Source organism: Pygocentrus nattereri, chromosome 15, assembly GCF_015220715.1.
Source record: "Pygocentrus nattereri isolate fPygNat1 chromosome 15, fPygNat1.pri, whole genome shotgun sequence".
NCBI classification, from domain to species: domain Eukaryota; kingdom Metazoa; phylum Chordata; class Actinopteri; order Characiformes; family Serrasalmidae; genus Pygocentrus; species Pygocentrus nattereri.
Window position 1 is genome coordinate 21,061,402 of NC_051225.1, and position 22,182 is coordinate 21,083,583.

The 22,182-nt window shown below is 40.1% G+C and overlaps 1 protein-coding gene across 4 annotated transcripts in view; it reads left to right on the forward strand.

Annotated features, from left to right (window-relative positions):
- diaph3 (diaphanous-related formin 3) overlaps positions 1-22,182 on the forward strand; it is a 468,447-nt gene that overhangs the window by 238,338 nt on the left and 207,927 nt on the right. For 3 of the 4 annotated variants that reach the window (XM_017699480.2, XM_017699484.2, XM_017699481.2), the window contains 4 exons: positions 3,943-3,984; positions 13,749-13,844; positions 15,759-15,853; positions 19,358-19,459. In XM_017699480.2, the coding sequence (XP_017554969.1) occupies positions 3,943-3,984; positions 13,749-13,844; positions 15,759-15,853; positions 19,358-19,459 (335 nt within the window). The remainder of the gene's footprint in view (positions 1-3,942; positions 3,985-13,748; positions 13,845-15,758; positions 15,854-19,357; positions 19,460-22,182) is intronic. The other variant, XM_017699482.2, reaches the window with a different exon arrangement.

The following is a 22,182-nucleotide window of genomic DNA, read 5'->3' on the forward strand; positions in this document are numbered from 1 at the left end:
CTGCTGTAATTTTTTTATCAGCCCAACAGTAGAACGGTCACTATCAGTTGCAGCCTATTTATGATTGAGTAATCTGACAATTACTTTGATTTCTGATTGAGTTTTTGAAAAAGGCCAAACAATAAAAATGGACTTAATTGAACAATAACAAGCTATTCATAGCCTTTTGAAGATTCTTCATACTTTAGTGGAAAAAAATTTGTAGGAAACCTTTAAACAGGCTTCCAGAGATACAAATATGCCTTCTCACCATGATGATTCTTGGTCAGTTGTTGTAGATTCTTTAAGAAGATACATTTAGTATGGTTTAATTTGTTTATTGTTTTTTTAATTTGATAATTAAGTTTATTTGAGCAATCATGACGGGCCCTAAGGTGGAATCAGAACTTCTGCTGCCTCAAGCAGTTGTAGCAGCTTTTAGTGTTGGTAGTCACGTTCCACAGATTTAATTAAGTTTTGTAATTTAGTTGGCATCACTTCAGAATCTGCTGACTTTGTCATGTCATTCTCTAAACTGTCTCTTTTCTGAAGCATCAGAGGATTTTTGTGTTCCATTTGATGGCAGTTAATCTAAGTATCACATGTGGATCTGCATATGCGCTCCTCTGGCACATTAATGTGGCCTTCATGTTGCAGCAGAGAAATCAGTTACCCATTTGTACTTGTATTGTGTTCTAAGATTTAAATATATGTCTGTTCTTCTGCTTTAGACTTATTTGCTGTGGAGCTCCATTTGTCAGGGCTGTGGGTTTTATGCACATGTTCAGAATCAGTATGAATGTGCATTGTTTGTATGTTACATGTTTGGTGGTGTGTTTCTCTGTGAATAATGAACATGTGCAGGGCCTTTTGACAACCTGGCAGTAAGTTATGATGAACAGATCAATACTGCATATCTTAATCCTGGCAGTTCCGTACACACACAACAAACACTGAGTACCATCCTTTATAGACTCTCTTCTCTCTGTGTTTCTCTTTATTTCTACTAGATGGAAGAAAAGAGTGAAATAGGGGGATGGGAAAGAACGCATAACTGGAGCCATGTAAAAAAAGATCGATGAACAGTATCTTGGCTTAGTGACTGAGGGTGTTCTAGTCTTGCATTAAATGAAAAATAGTTGGTGGGAGAAGAGGTCACAAAAGGCATTCACAGAGGTGAAATGTAGCTTCAGAATCAAGAATGTAATGGAGGATAAACACACATAAACATGCACCTTTTAAGGATGAGTTTAGTGAATCATTTTAAGAATTGAGATTTATTTGAAAAATCTTTGAAAAAGTTAATGTATCTACTAGTGATGCATCAAAATGAAGTGCTGGTCAAAACCGAAATTCCAAACACTCCTGGCAAGAGAACAGAAGAAAGTGGTGGTTATTATTATTATTATTATTATTACTATTATTATTACATTTGTAATACTTTTGAATGAATTCACTAAACATTAAATGTACCGATAAATATGAAAACTAAAGGTAATAAAAAAATATTTTAATGATAAAAAAAAAATTATCATTGATGAAATCTTCTTGGAATAGGGCAAAACTTAGACTGATAATATATACAGTTAAAATAAAAGCAGTTTGCATAAGCATTATTACAGTATATAGGTACAGGATGTGTTTATATCATGTCCTCAACAACAGGGATCCATTGGTCTCCAAAGTGAATTCATTTTGCACTTTTTCCATTTTTTATAAACCTGTAGCTACAAATATTGTTGTACTAGTTGGGATTTTCCTTTCTGTTCCTGTTATTTTGTTGTGTTCTCCGTATCAGGCAGCTTTTCATGCTTTCAAGTGGGATCATATAATAGAGATGTGTATATAATCCCAGTGCAGTGCAGCTAGCATGAAAGATAACACTGTAGTGATTAAATGGATAGAAAAATATGCTTGGTATGTATGTATGCATGTACTTTTATTTAGTTTATATATTAATGATTTGCCCTCTGTTTATCCTGATTCCAAACTTACTAGTGCAATAAGCCATATTACAGTTAAACCAATCATGTCTCAACCAAATGTAACAAACTTTTGTTTTTTTTTTTTTCCTTCCAAAAGAAAAAGGGCAAAGATTGCAAGTTATGACTGAGTTTAAGTATCTAGGTGTCTAGATTGATTCTAATGTTTCTTTCTTTTGTATATGAGAGCCATAATCATTCCACATTTTATATATTGTCTGATAAGCTGTGCACAGGCTAACGAGTTCTGAGTTGGGAAAACGTTAAATATCTTAATATCTTAATAACCTTTGCCTTGTTTTAAAATATGTCACAATACTAACCCCCCCTGCCCCCTCACCCCCCTTCCCCCTACTTAAGACATTTACAATATAACCAGCACTCAGGTTACCATGAGAAGAGACTGCATTATTCCTTTTTGAAGAAGTTCTTTCAGTTAATCAGCTTTCTCTTTAATCTCATCTAAAGGATGGAACGTACTACCCATCCATGAGAAACCAGTGCTTACTGAATCATCAAATGCTTTTATTAGAATTTTAGGTTTCCATTTTAAGAGCTGGCCAGGGACAACAGATGACGTGTGTGTGTGTGTGTGTGTGTGTGTGTGTGTGTGTGTGTGTGTGTGTGTGTGTGTGCGTGTGTCTGTGTGTCTGTGTGTGTGTTTATTGCTGTTGTCATTTTGGGTAATTTCTTTTGGTCCATTCATCATGAAATTTACATGCAATGTAAAGGAAAACAGCCACTGAAGCGTAATGTGTAGCAGCTTTTTTCATTGGATTTTCAGATTTATGAGTATGGGTCTGCCCAAAAATGTTCTTTAGAGGATGCTCTGTCTTGCTAAAGTCAGAGTTTATAAACTGCGAAATACTGTTGTTAAAATATAAAATGTGAAAATATAGTTGTGACTGCATGAGTAAACATGATTTTTAGATTCAGTACATATGTACAAGCCGTGGCATCCATCAAATTGGGTGCCCGATCTGGTCCAGATCCAGCTTCTTATAACTATAACATAAATTATAGTCGTTCTGAAAACAATATGATTAAACATTTATTTAGAAGACAAAGTTTTAGTTATTGTTAGAAATTTCCATCATCTTCCGTCAAAATAAATAAAACGTCTTCTGTGTTCTTTATTACATCATCATGCACAAGGTTTCACCTGACACTCTCGCCACTCCCAACTCTCATTTACTATCATTGTAGTGCTTGGAGACCCTCCCTGATACCGTGTTTCATATCATGTTATGGAAGGAAAATTCTAATGGAATGAGTTATGTTACGAGCTCACTTTAATCAGTGCAGTATATTACTGGGGTTTTAACTGGGGTTTGAGAGCTTAGACAATGTCCTTCTCTCCAGTGTTTTCAGTGACAGTGGCATCCTGTGTGTTTATTGTGACAGCCCATGCCTCCAGCAATGAGCCAGTAATGACTTTTTAGACAGGAAACTTTTTCCTCTATGTAGCTCAACATATTCGGATTCTGCTTTTCTTCTGTGTTTCAGTGCTATATGTCTTTGACTTGCTCACAAAAAAAAATAAAACGCATCTCAAGAAGTGTGAAAGTGTCTGTTTGTAAGCAAGAGAAAAAGATCAGATGCATGAATTGTGTGTGTGTGCATGAATTTCTAATTAGCCACCTTTTGCATGACATGGCATGAATCAGCCAGTTTGTTCCAATTATACTGCGAACATGAATTCTTAATGACGTTCTGCCGTCATGACAACTGATTGCAATTAGAACGTTAGGCTTTTATTTTCTCAAGATTGCACGCTCACAGAAGATTTATGCCACGTTCAGATCTTTGCAACTGTTCTTTTTTAGAAGCATCAACCATAAGGAAATGAAATGAAAGCTCATTTCCTTCTTCTTCCTCCTTTTTTTTGTCACGTTTACTCACCAAATCCATCGCCTTTTCCTGCTTGTTCTCTGGTTTTCATGCTTTTTCTTTCCTCTCTCTTTCTCTTGCCTCACTGAAGTTTGTGAGGAGAGTGAGCCTGCGGAAGAGCTGCCTGCCTCCAGTAAGTGTGTGTTTCTGTGTGAGTTTTGTGCTGTGTAGTGGTCTCTGCTGTCTTTTTGGTCAGTACATCCTCCCCCTTAATGCTGAAGGAGTCATATCCTCAAAAAACACAGTGAACTTTCTGTTCTTTATCTGCTGAAAATAAGAGAAAATGCTTTTAAAATCTGTTTACTGGCAGAAAAATCACACCATGTTTTTTAAGAGCTTCAGAGGTGGCTCCAGTTGTTTCATGGACCCAAGGTTTTATTGGAATTAACCAATTACAAATAAGGTGCTATCTCCATATCCCTGGCTCAGATTAAGGCATACTTCTAGCCAAGATGGAAAATGGCATGTCAGGTGCTGCTGGCCGTCATTCAGCCAATAGCTCTTTGCACCAATTGCCTAAAGACAGAACTATTAGAAACGTGCTGCTGTCTTTCATTTGTAGTGATTTATCAACCAGTGTTAACCCCAGTGATTCAGGTTGCTCATTTCATCAAGGACTGTTTTGAAAACAGAAACCAGTACTTACCACCAATTTTACAATTCAAGTGCAGTGCAGCCTTATGATTTTGTTTGTTTTTACCTTTTTGACCTAACAAAATATTAAACCAATGATAGATAACTAAGCTATTAGTAACACAGCTAACATTGCTGCATTTGATGCTGATTTGATTGATCCTTAGTAGGGCTACACAATATGGACATAAAATGCAATGTTCAATAAAGAGAGACTTTGGCTATGTAGAACTTTTAGTTTTGCGAAATGTGGTTTCATGAGGTACTTCAGTCTGAAAACAGTCGGGATTTCTTGAAGAGCTTTTTCAGTTTGTGTTGGCTATCATTTTTTTCAATGCAGTCAACTTTGCATTGTTTGGATTCTTTGTAGGACTGTCACTTGAAAAAGCAAATATTTGATAACTTCAGAAAGTTCTAATTTAGGGTTTTGGCCTCATATTTTGTGTTTAAATAGATGTATACTTAATTTGTGTTTGTACATGTGTGAATCGCTGTGAACAATGTCCTTGTTTTGTCTGGTTCTCTGTTGAAGACACTGGACTCTCTGCTCCTTCTGAACCTCAGCCTTTTTATGTTTTAATCAACACTGTATTTTCTATGTGTATGTGCACATACAATGCCGGATGAAGATCTGGAAGCAGACTTGGTTCCAGAAGATTAATTGTTTGGGTGTGTGTGGTGAGGATTGCGCTTCTGGGTCAAGTGTGTTTGTGTGGGAGTGTGTGGACTCTTTTCTCATAGATTAACCCTGCGCTTTCTTCCTGGGCTTTGGGGTCGGTGCCTAGCCAGCCGTGATAATTAGCGCACAAGACAATTGCCCACCTTCCTCCAGGGACCAGCGTTTTGTTCTCTTTATCTGGTGCCTTAAATAATTAAGGTTGTGCTGAAACTCGGCTGCTTTTGCTTCCACCAGACACCCCCCTCCACCCACCCCCTCCTTCTTCTGCTTTTCCTCTCAGAGGTGCTGGCAAGATGAGCGTAGGGATGTTTTCTTTTTGTCTTCTCTTCCTTTTCTTTGTTTTAGTCTTAGCAAGTGGTCAAGTATATGTGTGTGTTGATGCCAGCTACCATCTGTGAATTTTCTGGCCTTTTACCTGGCTGTTCTTGTCTGTGAATCACTTGATTGTTCTGGTCATGTTTGTGTGTCCTTGTGGGTGTTCAATAAGAGACACATCAGTGTTGTGTGCATCAGTGTTACTCATTTGCCTCCTACATTATATAATGGTAGATTGTGAATTTTTTGGTGCCCGGCCGGCCGAGTCCCCCGGCAGTAGTAGGGGTTTGGTGCTTTGTGGATCAGGCAGTATCCGAAGGCGTAGGCCTTGGCGTTCTGATCCCCGGTTGCTGAAACTGGCTTTTGGAACTTTACCTCACTGGCGGGGAAGGAGCCTAAGTTGGTGCGCGAGGTTGAGAGATACCAGCTGGATATAGTCGGGCTCACCACAACGCACAGCTTGGGCTCTGGGTCCAATCTCCTTGAGAGAGGCTGGAATCTTTTCTGGAGTTCAGGTGTGGGCTTTCTCATAGCCCCTCGACTCGGCATCTGTATGTTGGGGTTTTCTCTGGTGGACGAGAGGGTAGCTTCCCTACGCCTTCTGGTTGGGGAACAGGTCCTGACTGTTGTCTGTGCTTATGCACCAAACAGCAGTTCAGAGTACCCTGCCTTCTTAGAGGCCTTGGGAAGGCTGCTTGAAAATGCTCCTCCTGGAGACTCTATTATCCTACTGGGGGACTTCAACGCTCACGTGGGCAATGACAGTGACACCTGGAGGGGTGTGATTGGGAGGAATGGCCTCTCTGATCTGAACCCGAGTGCTGTTCAGTGTTTGGATTTCTGTGCAAACCAAAGTTTGTCCATCACGAACACTATGTTTGAACACAAGGATGTCCATAAGTGCACATGGCACCAGCACACCCTAGGCCGCAGTTCAATGATTGACTTTGTAGTTGTGTCATCAGACTTGCGGCCATGTGTTTTGGACACTCGGGTAAAGAGAGGAGCTGAGCTGTCAAATGATCACCACCTGGTGGTGAGTTGATTCAGGTGGTGGGGGAAGATGCCGGTCAGACCAGGCAAACCAAAACGTATAGTGAGGGTTTGCTGGGAACGTCTGGCAGAAGAACCTGTCAGATTGATCTTCAGCTCACACCTACGTCAGAACTTTGACCAGATATCGGGGGAGGTGAGGGACATTGACTCAGAATGGGCCATGTTCCGCTCCTCCATTGTTGAAGCGGCTGACTGTACCTGTGGTCGCAAGGTAGTCGGTGCCTTTGGGTTTGGTAATCCTCGAACTCTGTGGTGGACACAGGTGGACCAGGTGAGAGATGCCATCAAGCTGAAGAAGGAGTCCTACCGGGCATGGTTGGTCTGTGGGACACCAGAGGCAGCTGGCAGGTATCAACAGGCCAAGCGATCTGTGGCTTCAGTTGTCGCCAAGGCAAAAATGCGGGTATGGGAGGAGTTTGGTGAGGCCTTGGAAAGTGACTAAGTCGGCTCCGAAAAGATTCTGGCAAACCGTCAGGCGACTCAGAAGGGGAAAGCAGTGTGCCACTAGCACTGTATATAGTGGAGATGGTGTGCAGATTTCGCTGGATCGTTGATGCGGGCTCTTTACCAGTCTGTTGTGGTAAAGAAAGAGCTGAGCCATAAGGCAAGGCTCTCGATTTACCGGTCGATCTACATTCCCACCTGCACCTATGGTCACAAGCTTTGGGTAATGACCAAAAGAATGAGATTGTGAATATAAGCGGCCGAAATGAGTTTCCTCCGCAGGGGGTCTGGCATTTACCTTAGAGATAGGGTGAGAAGTTGGGTCATCTGGGAGGGACTCGGAGTAGAGCTGCTGCTTCTTCATGTAGAGAGGAGCCAGCTGAGGTGGTTCGGGCATCTGGTTAGGATGCCTCCTGGACGCCTCCCTCGGGAGGTGTCACAGGCAAGTCCATCCGGGAGGAGAGCCCGGGGAAGACCCAGGATATGCTGGCGTGACTATATTGCCCAGCTGGCCAGGGAGCGCCTCGCAATCCCCCCAGGGGAGTTAGTGGAAGTGGCTGTGGAAAGGGAGGTCTGGGCCTCATTGCTTAGGATGCTGCCCCCGCGACCCAAACCCCGAAAAAGCTTAAGATGGATGGATGGATGGATGGATGGATGGATGGATGGATGGATGGATGGATGGATGGATGGATGGATGGATGGATTGTGAATTTGGGTTTGTATGCATGTGTGTTATGTGATTGAGTGTGTGTAGGCCTGTCACTATTGGTTGTATCAGCAGAAATGGTGTTATGTACCAATTATTGTGATGAATCAAATATTTTTTTTTATTAAAAAATCGTAAAATAACCAAAGGCTCAACCGAACAATACGTATACAGAGCGTAAAGCTTATTGCTTCTGTCGCACCAAAACCTTGTATCTCCATTTTTGTCATTTTTCAGTTTTTGATATCATTTGAAAATACCTGCCATCCATTATATTATGTGTAAATTTCATGATGAATAGACCAAAAGAAACAACCCAAAACTACTTGGAAAAAAGTCTGGTTCCACTGACTTACATTAAAAATAAAGTGTATTTTTTCATTCTCCTGTAAAGTTACCATTTTAGAGATACAAGGTTTTGGTCTGACAGCAACAATATATTTTACGAAAAATTACACAGAAGCCTCTACAACTAACTATAATTACTTTAGTACAAGTTTCATAACTTTTTAGACTTTCGGTTTTTCAAAGAATCATGCAGGGATTTTTTTTTCACTCCAGTGGAAGTTCAGTCTTAGAAGTTGGTTGCATTTTCTGCTTCCCACAGTCCAAGTTATCCCAAACACATTTAGTGATATTGACATCTGGGCTTGGATTGGTCTGTCCATTGTTCTAAGAACTAATGCTCACTAATGCTGTTGTGGCTGAATGTAATCAAATCCTTACAGCAATCTTCCCACATCTAGTGTAAAGACTTTCTAGTAGACTAACAAGGGGGAGAACTCCCTATTAAAACCCTTGATCTCATAAGAAATGTTGGATGAACAGGTGTCTACAAACTTTTGGTCATAAACAGTATCTCACAAAATTGAGTACACCCCTCACATTTCTGCAAATACAGTGTTCCCTCACCACTTTGCGGTTCACCTTTCACGGACTCGGTGCATTGCCGGGTTTCAAAAAATATTAATGGAAAACAATCTATCGTGGATTTTCGCTAATTTGCGGGTTTTCTGTGGAACTCGATCTGTGGAAAATATATATATTTGATGATTTTTTACATTTAACAATCCCAAAATATATAAAAATTAGGGGTGTGACGAGATCTCGTGTCACGAGATCTCGCGAGATGTATCTCAGCGATTTTTCTCGTCGCGTTAAAAATCTGTCTCGCGGGATTTGTGATCCAGCAAGCAGCCAGAATGACGTTAGAAAATACAGGAATTACTATTGAAGATGCCCCCGCCACTTTCAAATCGTTTGTTTGGCAGCATTTTGGGTACCCGGTGGAAATGATAAATGGCAAGAGAGTGACTGATAAGACACGGACCATATGCAAACATTGTATGAAAACAATGCCGTACACTGCGGCTAATACGAGCACGATGCAGAGACATTTACAGCACCACCACAGCACAGTACTCAAATCAACAACTGCACCTGTGAAGAAAACAAGCCAGACAACGCTGACAAACACATTCGGACCTCAACTTCCACAGTCAAGCGTCAGAGCCACAGCAATAACTAGAGACATTGGTGTTTTCATCGCAGCAGATATGAGGCCATTTTCTGTGGTAAAAAATCAAGGATTTCGGCGACTCCTTCACACTCTGGAACCTAAGTACACCATCCCGTCACGCACGCATTTTACCCGTACAGTGATCCCAAACCTCTATGAAGAGTCCAAGAGCAAGATAGTGCAGATCCTGAAAGACGCAGCAAGCATCGCCATAACAACAGACGGTTGGACATCGCGAGGTACACAAAGCTATATCACAATTACAGCCCACACAATCAACAGTCACTGGAAAAGTGTTGTACTACAGACTCGCCCACTTTTCGAGTCCCACACAGGGGCAAACATAGCTGAGGTTTTACAGACAGCTGTGAGAGCTTTTTGTTTTGCACATAATATTGTTTGCACTTGAAAAAAGGAGAAATATTTATTTTATTTATTTTAACTTTTATAAAATTTTATTTTAATTTCAATTTGTAGAGGAAGAAGTTTATTAAAAGTTCATGCTTACATCATGCATGTTAAGAGTTATAATAAAACATTTCAAAATGCATGTGCAACTCAGTCAAATAAAAGTCTGTTGTCCAGTCATATAATTTGTCATTTTAGTTTTCTTAAAATCTCGTCTCGTCTCGTTCTCGTGAACCCAATATCGTGTCTCGTCTCATCTCGTGAGCTGAGTCTATCATCACATGCCTAATAAAAATATATTAAAAATATGAATTCTAACAATAAAGGAATGTTATACATCATAAAATATTACCATTTACAGGAAATTGTGCCTATTTACTCAGTGGATGAATACACACAAAAAACGAGAAGCAGCATCGCCCGCCTGAGACGCTACTTGCCTACATGAGATTGTAAACACACAGTAAGTGTAAAGGTACAATACATGCACAGAACAGTGTGGGGATGGTTATTACGGGAATGGGAAAGCTTTATGTAGCGTAAAAGTGTGGGGGAGGGTTTATAAAGCCCTAAAATAGTGTATAAATACTTAAATAAATATAGTGTCCCTACTTCGCGGATTTTCGTTTATCACGGGAGGTCCTGGAACGCAACACCCGCGATAAACGAGGGAACACTGTATTTTATTATCTTTTCATTAGACAACACTATAGAAATGAAACTTGGATATAACTTAAAGTAGTCAGTGTACAGCTGTGTACAGATTTACTGTCCTCTGAAAAGAACTCAACATACAGCCATTCATGTCTACAAAGCTGGCAACACAAGTGAGTACACCTCACAGTGAACATGTCCAAATATTTTGTGTGACCACCTTTTATTATGTAGCACTGCCTTAATCCCCTTGGACATGGAATTCACCAGAGCTGCATAGGTTGCTCCTGGAATCCTCTTCCACTCCTCCATGATGACGTCACGGAGCTGGTGGATGTTAGACACCTTGCACTCATCCTTCTGCTTGAGGATGCCCCACAGGTGTTCAATTGGGTTTAAGTCTGGAGACATACTTGGTCAGTCCATCACCTTTACCTTCAGCAAGGCAGTTATCATCTTGGAGGTGTGTTTGGGGATGTTATTGAGTGGGAAAACTGCCATGAGGCTTACTTTCCGAAGGGAGGGGATCATGCTCTGCTTCAGAATGTTACAGTACATGTTGGAATTCATGTTTCCCTCAATGAACTGCAGCTCCCCAGTGCTGGCAGCACTCATGCAGCTCCAGATCATGATGCTACTGCTACCATCCTTGACTATAGGCAAGAGACAGTTGTCTTGGTACTCCTCACCAGGGCGCAGCCACACATGCTGGACACCATCTGAGTCAAACAAGTTTATCTTGGTCTCGTCAGACCACAGGACATGGTTCCAGTAATTCGTATTCTTGGACTGCTTATCTTCAGCAAAGTGTTTCCATGCTGTCTTGTGCATCACTTCAGAAGAGGCTTCCTTCTGGGACGACATCCTTGCAGACAGAGTTGATACATTGTGCGGTGTATGTTCTGAGCACTGACAAGCTGACCTCCCACTTCTTCAACCTCTACAGCAATGAGGAGCACTCATGCATCTGTTTTTTGAAGCCAACCTCTGGACACATGGACTGGACCCTGGGGAGGCCTGTTCCGAGTGGAACCTGTCCTGAAAGACCTCTGTATGACCTTGGCCACCGTGCTATAGCCCAGTTTCAGGGTGTTATCAGTCTTCTTATGGCCTAGGCCATCTTTGTAGAGAGCAACAATTTTATTTCTCACATCCTCAGAGAGTCCTTTACTATGAGGTGCCAAGTTGAATATCCAGTGGGCAGTATGAGCGAATTGTACCCAAAACACCAAATTGAACAGCCCTGCTCCCCATTCACACCTGGAACCTTGTAACTCTAATGAGTCAAATGACACCAGGGAGGGACAACGCAATTGGGCACAATTGTACAGAAAATTCTACAAAACACTACATATATTATCACTCTATCTGGAATTAAATTTGTTCACTGTGTACGTTTGTGTGCTCTGCTGCCACTTTAGCTCTGCCATCCTTCCAATCTTAAAACCCATTAGTTACAACTGTATCTTCCCAACATGAGATGTTCTTAATTAGATATAAAATGTTCCACTTACATAAACCACGGGAAAGTCGATAGAAAATACATGGAAAAAAAATTTCTAAAGCTGGAGTCCCAAAAATGATTAAAAGATGCAGAGAAAATGGGTGAAACTATCCCCTTCACATAGACAATATTTAAATCTTTCATATTTGAGGGCTCAAGGAAAATCAAGGTCCACTCTTGCTTCCAATCGGAAAAAAAAAATCCACAGATCTTTCTGTCCATTCTACCACTACACCTCAGTGATGAGGATCTAAAAGGATGTGTAGCTGTCAATAAGCCATTACTGAAAAAAGTAAATAGACAAAAAAGAAGAAAATGTACACTAAAAATGGAAAAAAAATCTGCAGATTTCTTTGAATAACTTCAATTGTAAGTTAGAAAGGCGAAGAGTGAATACACTATATGTGGAAAAAATTGTATATTATTTAGTGTTTGAGGCTTTTCTGTAATTGTATGTTAAACATATGAGGCCTGCTGTTTTCCTGATGTTGGAAAATGAATAACATTCACTTAATGGCATTTTTTCCCCCAATTTTTTACATAATGCTTTTCTAAGATTCCAAAACACTGTGTGTCAAAAATGCATGCGGTGGTCTTTTTCAAGCTCTGTTTCTTATGGTAAAATGTTAATAGGACCATTATTATTATACAAACTGCCAAGTCTTTTGTTCTCTCTCTCAAATCAAATAAAGTTTTATTGACTAATTTCATCAGTTCTCGTGTGTGTGTGTGTGTGTGTGTGTGTGTGTGTGTGTGAGTGAGAGAGAGAGAGAGAGAGAGAGAGAGAGAGAGAGAGAGAGAGAGAGAGACTGCTGACGCTGACCTCATTCAGCTCAGTCATCACAGCTCTTTGGCTCTAATCTTATTCTCCATGGCCGTCTCACCAGTTACCAATCCCCTTACAGCCCCACTGAGACCATGGAATATACACACACTCTTTTTGCCTCATGCATTCACACACTCACACACGTAGAATACACTTCTGATTTACCAACACACACGCACCTCCCTGTCATAACCCCCCTCTTCCCCCACTAATGCTAAGTTCCTGTCGCTAAACAGATGTGTTTACAGGATGTCATCATCTGACCCCAGCAGGTCAACACATCAGTCAACCCCACGAGTCTTCATTAAGTAGACTACATTTCCCACTTGGCTCTTCTCTTCAATTATTCAGTGTTGTTTAGTCTGTTTGTGTCTGAGTGGAGCCGACTGTAGTTCTGTAGTTTTAAGGCCTGATTGACAGTGGTAGTGCAATTAAGCACACAGCTCAATGACTCATGATGTATTTCTGTCAAAACCTCTCGTTAGTCCACATTGAGTACCCTCCCCCTTCCTTTATGTATACCCATGTGTGATGTGTTTGTACCGTTTCCCTTTCAGTTTTGTAATTAAATGCTGTTTCTCTGTGTATGTTTGTGTCTAACTCTGTAGTATAATAATTATTTACCCAAAACAAAACTTGGGAACAGTTTTTAATGGTCTGTTTCTATCCTTCCTACTGTTCCCTGCTTGTTTTGCCTTTGACAGAGAGAAAGAGTTTGCATAGGAACTAAAGCCTAAGCTGAGTTCCAGCTATTTTGTGCTATTATTTTGTTATTTTAGTGCCCTTTACGTCATATCACCTTCCTATGTGCTTGTTCACCACTAACTTGTGTATGTGTGTCAATGTACTTGTGCAGTGGAGTGTTAACCCCTTAAGGTTGAAGCAAAAAAAGTGGCTATTTCTCACACTTTATCTGTTCTTTTCCGTCAGTATTGTGATTTCTGAATGCTGTTTTTGCATTTATACAGTGTGACTGCATTTACATTACTCATGTTATTTACATCATAAAATTGCAACCTGGCTCAACCAAAATAATAATAAATAATAGACTGTCTGGGGCAAAGAAATGCTGATTCCAGTCATGCACTCCTAGCTTGTATGTCTCTGTGTGTATCACTTGCTGAAGTGTGTTATGCCCTGTGGATCTTCACAGTTCGACGAGACGAGGAGGAGCTGGAAGAGAAGAAATCGGTGAAGAAACGAATCAAAGAGCTGAAAGTGCTGGACCCAAAGATAGCTCAGAACCTGTGTGAGTACATGTCTCTCTTTCTCTCCCTCTCTCCCTCCCTCTCTCCTTACTTCTCTCTCTCCTTCCTTCTCTGCTCTTTACTCATTCCTCATTCTGCCATGCTTTCATCCTCATTTCACATAAGAGCTACTGTACCGCTTTCATTCCCCTCCTTTTACCTCGTAAACTCTAAAGGTATGTATGTGTAGGGCCTCATTTCAATTCCTCACTCTTACGACTACATAACATGTTCATTTCATAGATGTTACTGAATAATTTAAAGAGGCTAATATATTTCTCTTTATCCTCAAACTGAATGTGCAGGAGAAGGGTTTAGTTTCTGAGATGCCCAAAGATGCAGTCATATGCATTACATGCAGTAATGCAGATTACGATCTGAAAAGTGAGAATTTTAAGCCGGCAACATACTTTGGATGAAAAAAATGTTTTAATGTAAACCCTGTCTTTCTGGCCACAATGGTTTGAATTTGCACTGTTTGGTACGTGCCTGCAGCTACACAGAAAGCTCCTAATCGCTGTGTTATTTGTCCTGAGACTTCCCCCTGACTATGAGTGGTGCAGACATCACCCAGTTGCCTGTGTCCCTGCACTGTACAGTTTCTCTCGTACTGCACAGTGTGCTTTTTAAGTATACTTATGATGGTGTCTTTGACAGTGGTTTACTTCTGTTTTATTTTTACATTGTTTCAATTATACTGCCGACTTCAGACAAATGCTTGTACTGATGTGAAAGGAATCCTTTGTTGTAATTATATTGCTATGTATTATGTTTACAATATTACTCATATTCAAACTCCTTAGGGCATCTTTGATGCGAGCTGGATAAAGACTGGTCTGTATGATTTTTGGCAAAAATTATGTAAAAACAGAAACCCATTTGGAGAGGCTGTAGTTGCTCAAGATGGTTGCTTACAGCACATAAAACTTTCAGGAATCGGTGAGGTGGCTCATTTGCGTATTGCAGTCTTCTGCAATGTTACTTTGGCACGGGCCAGTATTTTGATAACGAACAATTATACACCTGTTTATTGAGTCTCAGGCAACTTCTTGCTCCTATTTCTAACCTACCTACCTTAAACACCCTTCATTCACTCAGCAGAATCTTCAGCATCTATGCATCCCATGGCCTGAGAGGTGGTGCGGAACTCATTGAGGAAGTAACCTGACCACTTCCAGTCATATCACACACTTCAACATCTCTCACTCACTGTACTGCAATAAAAAGCACTGCTCAACCACCTACTAGACCGTCCTCTGCTTTATTAAACAAGGAAGCAGGGAGCAGAGTAGACTGCACTCAGAGCTGACAGCATATACGGGGCCACAGGAGTTCATATATGTGACGGACACAGAATGACAAAGATCTATTCTCAAATGCTGTCTGACACCATTGTAATATGACTTGTGCTTTAACTGAAGTGTGTAATGAATGTGCATGGGAGTGCTTCGATTGCATTTGAAGAGAGGTTGAATGCATTTATATGCCTTGTTACGTGGACCATGACTTGTAAATTACCTCTCGAACAGGTCCAGAAGATTGTGCACAAATGTGCTGCCTATCTTTTAGTCCTTTTTACTTGCACACGCCACCAAGTTTTTAGCTTCAGCTTTACAATTGTGGAACCGAGTGTCTGCTGGATTTCAGAATTTGCATTTGTGTGTGAGAAGTTCACTGATTCCTGCACTTCATTAGGTTTAAGTCGGAAGCCTCGTGACCTTTAGTTCATACATTAAAGCAAAATGGAAGTAATCAGCCAAAGCCCTGGTGATAAATTAAGCAGATAATTGTTGACTGGGGAAGAGGGGGAGGGGTCTTCATTTATGTTGGATTGTGGAGGCCATAGGCCTTTGTAACCCACATCCATGGATCATTCAGGTGTTAACATAAAATCTCTCCTTTCTCTCTTTTCTCAGCCATTTTCCTGGGTTCTTTCCGTATGCCTTATGAAGAAATCAGGAGGATGATAATGGAGGTAGATGAGGAGCAGCTAACAGAACCTATGATCCAGGTAGTATCTCACCTTTTAAATGTATTATTTACTATACGTATCACCACCTTTTAGTAAAAGTTACTGATTTGAATATGTGGATTTCTGTCATGTGGGCAAAAAAGGCAAATATGTGTAAATTATCATTGATCGCGCCCAAGACAATTAGCTGTCATTTAGTTTTTGTCTGAAATTGATATCAAACATATTGATTTCTGTGTGACTAGCTAAATGACCATCTAATTGCATTCATCAGGGTCCAAGCACTATGCTCCATTAATGGAGCCAGAAAAACATTAATAATATGGCATGTTTTTAGAATGGCAGAAACAAATCTTCTAAATCCCAGTACAAGGTTTTGGTTTCTGAAATTGCCACTTTGTTTACTGAATGAGTTTTTATGTCTGACTTATGGTTTACGGTAGGGTCATGTTTTCAAAGTATGTTCAAAGTTTGCTGTGACAGATGCTTTTGTTGTCTTGGTCCTTTTCAGCCTGCTTGGACTGCAAATGATGCTGGAGAGGCGAAGCAAGATAGAGTTGTTGGAGTGAAAAAGAAAAAGAGAAAAAGTTTTTATTTCTCTGACCTTCATGCCTTTCTCCTACTCAATAGCTGCTCTCTTGGCCTGACTCTATGACTCACGTTTTGACACTGTACAGTGTCGCCTTTATTAGCATTGTCTTGTTAGAGACAGAAGTGCATGCTGTCAAGAAGAGAGAGGGGCTGGATGACACTGTCAGTACTGTAAACAATTTGTCAAAATGTTCTTAACTCTCATCCAAAAGCCCAGCAGGTTTCATTGTGCTTTACATTCTTGCAGAGTTCCGATTCTTCTTTTTTCTTTCAAGCCCACATTCAGTAATTACCACAGTCAGCTCAGGTCCAGTGACTTACAGGGAATATGCACCTAATGAGATGCATTAAGGGCTCACATATCTTTCTTGCTTCTTTTTACTGTGTGACTCATGCATCCATCCACACCTCATCTACAGCCCAGTGCAGCCATGTTGATGCGTTTTATTTCACAATCTCATTTGCATTCAGATACGTTACCCTATGCGTTCTTTCTAACTCTCTGTTTCCCCGCTTTTTCCTTAATGGGCACCAAAGCAAATATCCCTCTTGGCACCGCAGCACCGCTTCGCATAAAGGTGACATCTGTAATGATCGAACTCCACTCATGCTTTTGATTTAGCTTGTTTGATGTGTTGAAGAGTTGTGATATGTAAACAGGTCTTCTGCAGTCAGGAACCAAGGGTTTTTCTTCAGCAACATCTGGCTGGTTTGAATAGGATCCTTCGTAAATATTGGAGTTTAAAAACCTGTGAGAGTTTGGGCCTCTCTTAGCCTGGCTTTAGCAAATTAAACAAACAGGCTGATCTTGAGCTCCCCATCGATGGACTTGGTTATTAAAAGTGAATTTATACCATGGCTATCGACGCTAGCAGCTAGGCATTATGGATTTCCCCTGCATGGGATGACAGCTGATTGTGGGGATGTTGATATACGAGATTTGGTGGGGATTATTCTCGCTAAATGAGAGTGGACTGCATAATGACAAACCATATATCTGCCCTTTGATGAACCTATTGGAGGGCAATTGAAGGGGAACGAGAGGAATTACTTGGGCGAATGTGCACATAGTAATCAAGAGGCTGATAGACTGCACTGGAAATGTGTAATTGAACAGGAGGTTCTCTTTAAAGCACTAGTGTCTCACTATTGGATACACCCTTTCCCAAAGTGTTCAGAAGCTCATATTTCTGCTATGTTTGAATGGCAACTGTGACATGGCCTTTCTAAAGAATCAGGCTGGCCAGTCTCTGGAGCTCAGTAGCAGTTTGACGTATTATTTGTAGTTTAGTGTGCTGATGCATTCAGATTCACGTGAAACATCAGACGATATTTGAGAGAAGTCAGAGGCTGCCTATCATTTCCAGAAAAATCAGCTTTAAGGTACACTAGTTATATTGTTTATACTAATATAAGTACAAGTGTAACTACAGAGTTTATATATATATTATAATATAGTATATTTATTTGTAGTATATGTATATAGTATAAGTATAGGACAAGCAGTGAAATACCCAGTGGTGTTTGGTGGGTTGCATTCAGCTGGCTACTCCAACATTGGCTGGCTGCTAATTCACTCACCATAGTGATGCTGATGCTAGCTTTAATGACAACCAAATGAATGGTTTATCAATGCTTTTGGAAAAGTCTTTTCAGTCTTTTCTGTCTTTGAGAAATGAATAACAGTTCACTCTTTCCACCAAGCAAAATTTGCTTTCAGATGTACAAACATGACATGGCATATTGTAAAGTTTTTTTTTTTTAGAGTCCCAGACATAGTTACAGTTGCTAGGACCAGTGGAGTAAAGCAGTTAATACAGCGCCACCCAGAGATGGACCTGTGCTGCATCTCTAGTTAGTTAAACATGCTAAAGACAGAAGCTTGTTGATTGTGGTGGAAGCAGCTAAACAGTAAGTGTTTGCATGTGAACGTCTGTTTTCCCCTAACAAATAGCATAACTCCACAATGAGTTTATTTTCAGGGACCCCCTGGAACTGTGATTTTGTATAATTCAGGGGGTCTAAGGGGTTCATTGGGGGTTCCAGACCCCCTAGGACCTTCAGTATTTCACACCTTAAGTATAAATACAAAGTATACTCTATATAGACTATAAGTACAAAGACATTAGTTTAGGTACAAGTTATTTGATTTTCAGGATATATATCTGAAGAGATTAACTGAAAAAAACAGTAGTTTCTAGAACTGGAGTTCAGGAAGTTATTAAAAGTTAGAGAGAAAGTCTCATCCTCGCTGACAACCATATGGTGGCTAGTGAAAGATGCACCTGTTGGGTCCTTGGGTTGCCACGGAAAAGAAGGACCCATTTCTCGGCCGCATATGAACGCAAATTAATTGAAATGGGACAGCCTAGTCGCACTGCTGTGACGTAATCGGCTTTCAAATGCAGCATCCAAAGGAGGCAGCCCCTGAATTGGGACACACTGTATGAATACTGGAGTTGGGAAACAACATTTCTCTGTCACACTCAAGGAGATCACGTGATGCAGCTGTGAGAAGATGATGAGGCAAACGAGCAATTACACAACAGACAGTGAATAGGTAAAAGATAATCACAGCAGTCTCCTGTATGAGATACTGCAATGCTGCCTGATAATACTGTGTGCCTTCATGTTCAGCTTTGCCCATCTCTGACATTCTCCTCATATGAGCAAAGATGGCTGCAAGTTGGACTTACATTTTTTGTGAGGTTTGACAGTTTTGAGCTTGTTGATGTTTTTGGCTTGTCATGTGTGGAAATAGGAGTTTCTGAGGACGAACGCCACGGGCTACAATATCTCAGTTTTACTAGAAATCGAGGGGCTATGTCAGTAACCTAAAGACATAGATTGAAGGTTGCTATAAGAAAGGCCAACTCTGTTATCCAAGTTTTCACCTCAAGAAACCTTAATAAAGACACAGTGTAGTTGATATTATTTCTCTCTCACACACAGAATCTGGTGAAACACCTTCCTGAGCAGGAACAGCTGAATGCATTGGCCAAGTACAAGAATGAATATGCCAGTCTGTCTGAACCTGAACAGTTTGGGGTTGTGGTAAGTAGTACACACACACTTTTGCGGTTTTCATACATCCAGGAACATTGCTTATGATTTTAACAATGTAGACATCAGCATATGTTTAATGCAACAGTATTGTGTCATCGGAGACAGGAAACCAAATTGAAAATCCTGACTATGCTCTTTTAAAAGGAGCGGTTCTGTGAAAAATGCAGTTTACAAGACATGTTTAGTGTCCAAATTTTTCTTCTTTACTTTATTGCTGGAGCTACAATCCTGACATGCCTAACAAACACTACAAATCAATAGTCACCCAAATCTTTGCTGTAAATTCGTCCCCCAAACTTCCTTCAACCAGTTCAAACTTCATCTAGCTCTTGAGTAGTTCACACAGACTTGTTAGCACAATTTAGGATGCAGTTCCTTTAGGGTCCTGTGCTGTACTGGTGTACCTGACAAACATCCTACCTGAAAATACACTGTGCCTGTGGCAGTTCAGGGCAATTCAGGTGGTATATTTGTCTGTCAGTATGGAACATAAAAAGTCCTCAAATATTATCCACATTGTTTAACTTGCCCACCTCCAGAATCCTTCCAGTTAATTTAAAGTAGTAGCAAAATATAGCAACTGTTACTGAGCTCTGTTAAAGCCTGAGTAGACTGATGAATCAATGTTATGTGTCAGTTATTAATCTCAGCATTACTGAGCTCTTCTAAAGCCAGATAGATAAATTAATGTGATGATCAGTTATTAATCTGTGTTACTGAGCTCTGCTAAAGCCTGAGTAGACTGATAAATCAATGTGATGATCAGTTATTAATCTCAGTGTTACTGATGTCTGCTAAAGTCTGAGTAGTCTGATAGATCATTATGATGAGTCCGTTATTAATCTGTGTTATTGAGCTCTGCTAAGTAGCCTGTGTAGACTGATAAATATAGATATATATAGAAATAAAGAAAATATAGTGCGCATGCGCAAACGTGCATGCTGCCTGTTACAGCAGCTCCCGTTCATGTTCTTTCGTTTTACTGCAATTTCCTCCTGGGATCAATAAAGGAATCTGAATCTGAAATCAATGTGATAATCCGTTATGAGTCTAAGTATTACTGATCTCTTTTGTTGAAAAATTTCTTAGGGATGGACATGTTTTCAAGAGAGTGAATGGTGCAAGTGACTGATGATGTGTTGGACTTGATGTGGTGCTCAGTGAATTTTGCAGGGGATAAGAGAAAAAACTTGAAAACTTTGGAACGTCTTTTAAACAATAAGCAATTTTTTCATGAAACATATTACTTGAAGAAAATTGCCAAACAGCACCAGCAAAAACAGTGTGAATTAAACAAAAAAAATTCAATGTGCCTTATCACTGTGTATTCTAATTGTATTCTGAAAACATTAATTTTGTGTATTTTAATGGAAAATTAGAATAAATACATCTAATATGAGAGTACGTAGGCTTGCATCTCTCTGTGATCAGTGTTTCTGCCTGCTGGCTCTAACAATAGGCCTGTGCTTAACCTTTAAAGTTTTTAAGGTTTATTATTATGGAGTTTTTAAACCATAAGCCATATTATTCAGTGTGTCCTATGTATTGTTGAGCAGCTCCAGACAAATAAGTTATTCTGTTATCAGATGGGAGACATGGGAATCTGTTACTGCCTGTTGTTCTTTAGGAAATACTTTAAAAGGCCTCTAGCATTAAAAGAAAACTCAGGCCAAAATGAAATTGTAAACATTGTTACATTGTAATCATGCCTGTTCACCTCCTAGAGTGGTGCTGCAGTAACCTCTAGTGTGCAGTTTTCTGGTGTAAATACTTGGAAAACCTGCTTGAAGGTGCATGGATCTTTGGGGTGGATATGGGAGGGCAGGCTGTTTGCAGTGTCATTGTGTTTTATTTCTTTCAGTAGCTGGCTAATTCAGAAGGAAACCTAAATTTAGCTATTAGCTAAATTTACTGCTAGGGAACATGAAGCATGGGTAGCAGAATTTAATCATCATAGGTGCCTCAGTTTAGCTTCCTTTCTCTGGCTGAAAAAGTACAAGCTATTCTCTGATGCCCCTTTTGTGTTTAATGCAGATGGAATCCCAGTTTTTGTACTACTTGTGTGAATTTTACAAAAATCACCTTACTAATCCACTGCATGTCCCAATAATTCTGCTTTTAAATCTTTCTAATGGGGCTCTGGTTTGAAATGCTGGATATACACACAATTTTGCGGTGTTTGAATGTCCTTTCCTGTAGTCACACCATTTTTGCATTTTGCTATTATAAACTAATTACGAATTTACCAAGACATCTTATTTTAAAGATATTTTATTCTACATATGAGGCAAGAGCTAAACTAGTGCTAGCTAGCACCACAGCTGTAAATTTTTAGCCTCTGTATTTCTTTATCACTGTGAGAAAACACAAAAGGTTCTGTTGAAGCAGTGAGGCTAATGGATACATTGCTGCGTTACAGTTAAAGCTGTGTCATGTAATGACCATTATTCCACCTTAATTTCACCTCATTTTAATTACTCCATTCTCCACCCTCCTCAGCTCTTCTTGAATTAACTTTGCTGGTTGTTTTTTGTCATAAAATAAAAATAAAACAATAAAAGCATGTACATATTTTCTTGTGTGAGTTTTAAGACGTGAGGATGACAAGTACCTCTGGTTATGTAAGTGAACTGCAGCTTAGGAGAGTTCAGCCAGGTTTACCCTTTTCTTTCATCTCTCTCTCTCTCTCTCTCTCTCTCTCTCTCACCCTC